This window comes from Rutidosis leptorrhynchoides, chromosome 2, assembly GCF_046630445.1.
Source record: "Rutidosis leptorrhynchoides isolate AG116_Rl617_1_P2 chromosome 2, CSIRO_AGI_Rlap_v1, whole genome shotgun sequence".
In the NCBI taxonomy this organism is placed as follows: domain Eukaryota; kingdom Viridiplantae; phylum Streptophyta; class Magnoliopsida; order Asterales; family Asteraceae; genus Rutidosis; species Rutidosis leptorrhynchoides.
Window position 1 is genome coordinate 509,756,387 of NC_092334.1, and position 3,333 is coordinate 509,759,719.

Sequence of the window (3,333 nt, forward strand, 5' to 3'; positions counted from 1 at the left end):
GACCTACATATATCTGCAGGTCACAAATTTAACCGAGGACGTTGCTTGTGAATTTCCTAGTTTCGTAACAACCATTATAACAACTCGTTAACTATAGCTTTTAATTATAATAACCATAACCATTTAACGGTCGAAAGATATTTATATTTTAAACATATCATCATCAAACCGTACATAAATACACTCGGGTTAAATTCCTAACTCCTTTTGTGTAATAATACAAGTAACTTTGTTACAGATAAATTTTACTAAAAAAAAATTGCACCCATATTTTTCAAAAATAAAAAAGAGTCCAAAGTCCGAACCGGCGGGCTGCTTCCACTAAAAGACGAAACCCGCCGCTGCCTTTAACACAACCGGTTGATCTTAGAATTGAACCGGACTAGAGAATGTTTGACCAAATCTCCAGTTCACAGGTACAATATCATTAAACATCTTCGTAACACCGTCACTAGTTGTCACCTTAAACGACATTGATTGACCATTCATGTATGCATTCGATTGCCAATTAGCTCCCCAATTTCTCGACATCGCCATCCATCCAGTTTTCGATCCCTTTATTTGAACGGATTGAATTGAACCCGCACCAGCGATGTTGCTTATCAAAACAAGCTCAAAGTAGTCTCGACCGTTGATTGTGAACCTGACCCCGCCATGTTTTTTACATGGTACTCTGAAAAAAAAATATTAAAATGGTTTTAAGTCTTTTAATTTTGTAGATCAATTACAAGTTCGCAAGTATAACTTAAAACTTGTGTCACATATAGAAGTTTACAATTTCAAAAATAAGTGCATTTTCAATTGTCCTAAAATAAGTGCATTTTCAAAAATATATAATCAACTTTAACATTTTTACTTTTACTTGCACTTTTTACAAAAGTTTATTCCTAAAGTGAAAGTAAAAAAGTGACAATTAACTTTTAAATGTAGAAAGTAGATATTTTTGTTATGTTACTTTACCTAAACTATGCGTTAGACACTAATGCAATACGAAGTAGTATTTATTTTGAAAGAGGAGTAGGTTTTTGAACCGGGCTATCTCTAATCATGGGTCACTTAACATATAACTTGGGCTACTTTAAAATTGAGTTAGCATTATACAAATTTGAAAACGGGACATGATTCATGGGTTTTTAAAACTTGACCCGAAGATCTAATCTGTATACATGTTGAAAAGGGCCCATTCTAGTTACAACTTCATAAAACTAGTTGAACGTTAAATGAAATTATATTTATTTTCACACAATCTTTTGGTCAATTTTTATGTCAGTATATCAATATATGATTACTCATATTGAAGAGAGTTGTACCTTTGGTAAATAATGGGAATAATTCCGCCTCTATAGATTCCAATTTTCTCCCAAGCAGGTTGTGCCATGTCGAAATGCTGACGTGGTGGGTTGCACCATCCTCCATCGTCGCTAGGTTGAGCGAAATTTGGAGGGCAAAAGTTTGTGGCGGTAATTGTTATCGACCTTCCTTTAATGCACCATCTTGGATCCGCCTTGTAATCGCATATGAGTTTGTAGCATTGGCCACAAGCGGCACCATCGTTGAAAAGAGCAGTACTTAGTGCAGCCGTTCTTGTACCATAGCCAGTTGAATACAAGTTACCGTACCCACAAGCACCCCCTGAATTCAATGCAATGGTCAGATAAAAAGTATAAACATTGGTACAAATATCGTATGCTAACTACAAAAGTACAAAATACGTACCCATTGTTCCTGAAGCATCACTACCACCATAGAACGTTGCATGAGCACGAGTCCATCCCGAAGCAGTAAACGCACGAGCATAAGGAAGAAGAAGAAGAATAGAGAAAAATGTAAAGGCAATTTTCGCCATTTTTGTAATGCAAAAAAGGCAAATTGAAGAAGGTACAAAAAGAAGTGAAGAATTAGAGGTTCTTAAATAGTAACCAATCCAACAATCTCACATGTAAGCCTGCAAGTAGGGAATATATATAATTAAATATCACTGCAGTAGCTTGTTACATTATTTATTTATGTCATTTTAACATTACAAGAGTGTTAAAATAGAATTATCTATGCACAAAAACCAAGAAATTCTTGAATTCTGATACAATTATTCACACGTTCCATCTTAACGTCTGCGTCCACATGTAGTCACCCTCACACAAGATCCTTAAATCTCAATGGACCAAACCTCATCAAATTGGTTCAATCCATCTTCTTCTTCGATCATTTTACATTAGCATATTATATTAGACGAATAATTAAATAGATACTCCATCCACACATATTAATTGTGATCAGACAAAATAAAAATATCTTTACTTTTTATTTATTTTACAGATTTTTTCCTTATTTTTTATCTTATATGTTTAAAGTAACGGTATAAAAGATCTATTTATAAAAATGAATAATTAATTTAAAATATTCAAGAAAAGAATATTGCACAATTAAATATATATGAAGGAAGAGAGTTTTTTATATTCATTCTATCTGAATGAGGGGCCTGCTCGTATACACATGGCTTAACTGCTTAATGAATCAATGTCACATCATGTTTTTGTAACATTATTCAAAGTTATAGAGTACTTGCACCTTCTTCTGATTTTCATACTATTTATTAAGTTGTCAGTCTCGATATATTGGTGTGGTATCATTGTTTCATACAAGTTTTAGTTTTAGCTGATTTTTTCTCATCAATGATGAGAATATATAAATATCATTTAATCTTATGTTATTGTATTTTATGTCATTGAGATCTTTTGAGGTCATATCACCAGATCTTCATTCCTCTTGACAATTACCAATCACAAAATAATATATATTTGCTTACAACTGATTATAAGATTATGATACATATTCACATGGGGTTTACTTTGACATTTGTGAATGCAAAATCCCCATAATACGCGAAAACAATTGCATGTAGATGTTGACATAGGATGTCATATAGTTATGTTTCGAGCTAAATTGTTTTTTCAATACATGTGTGGTAAGCATCTAGGGATACCGTACAATTTTTTTAGCGGCCTCGCGTGTGGTAATAACCCCTCGAGTGAGGCACAAACGCATACACGTCCATTGCTTCCGACCAGCGAAATGGGAGGGTAAGCACAAGAAAATATTTTTACAACACATGGTAGTCGAACCCCTGAACTCCCTTACATGAAGTCAGGTCAGTACCAATACACCAACACATTGCGCTTGATAACGTACTACTTTTGAAAGAATCCTTTGATAATTAGCACAAATTCATATCACACTCACACTGAAATTACATACTAATGTTGTGCAATGAAGCTTTTTGATTAGAGCACTTGTTACTGGTGGATTTTTTAGGATGGTGCGGATGGGATGGTT

The 3,333-nt window shown here is 33.8% G+C and overlaps 1 protein-coding gene across 1 annotated transcript; it reads right to left on the minus strand.

Moving 5' to 3' along the window:
• Positions 1 to 303: 303 nt before the first annotated feature.
• On the minus strand, positions 304 to 1,846 carry LOC139892817 (expansin-A1-like). The gene is made up of 3 exons (XM_071875946.1): positions 1,717 to 1,846; positions 1,311 to 1,632; positions 304 to 673 (listed from the first exon to the last, which is right to left on the minus strand). The coding sequence occupies exons 1-3, from the start codon at positions 1,844 to 1,846 to the stop codon at positions 367 to 369; spliced, it is 759 nt and encodes a 252-aa protein (XP_071732047.1). The 3' UTR covers positions 304 to 366.
• Positions 1,847 to 3,333: the final 1,487 nt, after the last annotated feature.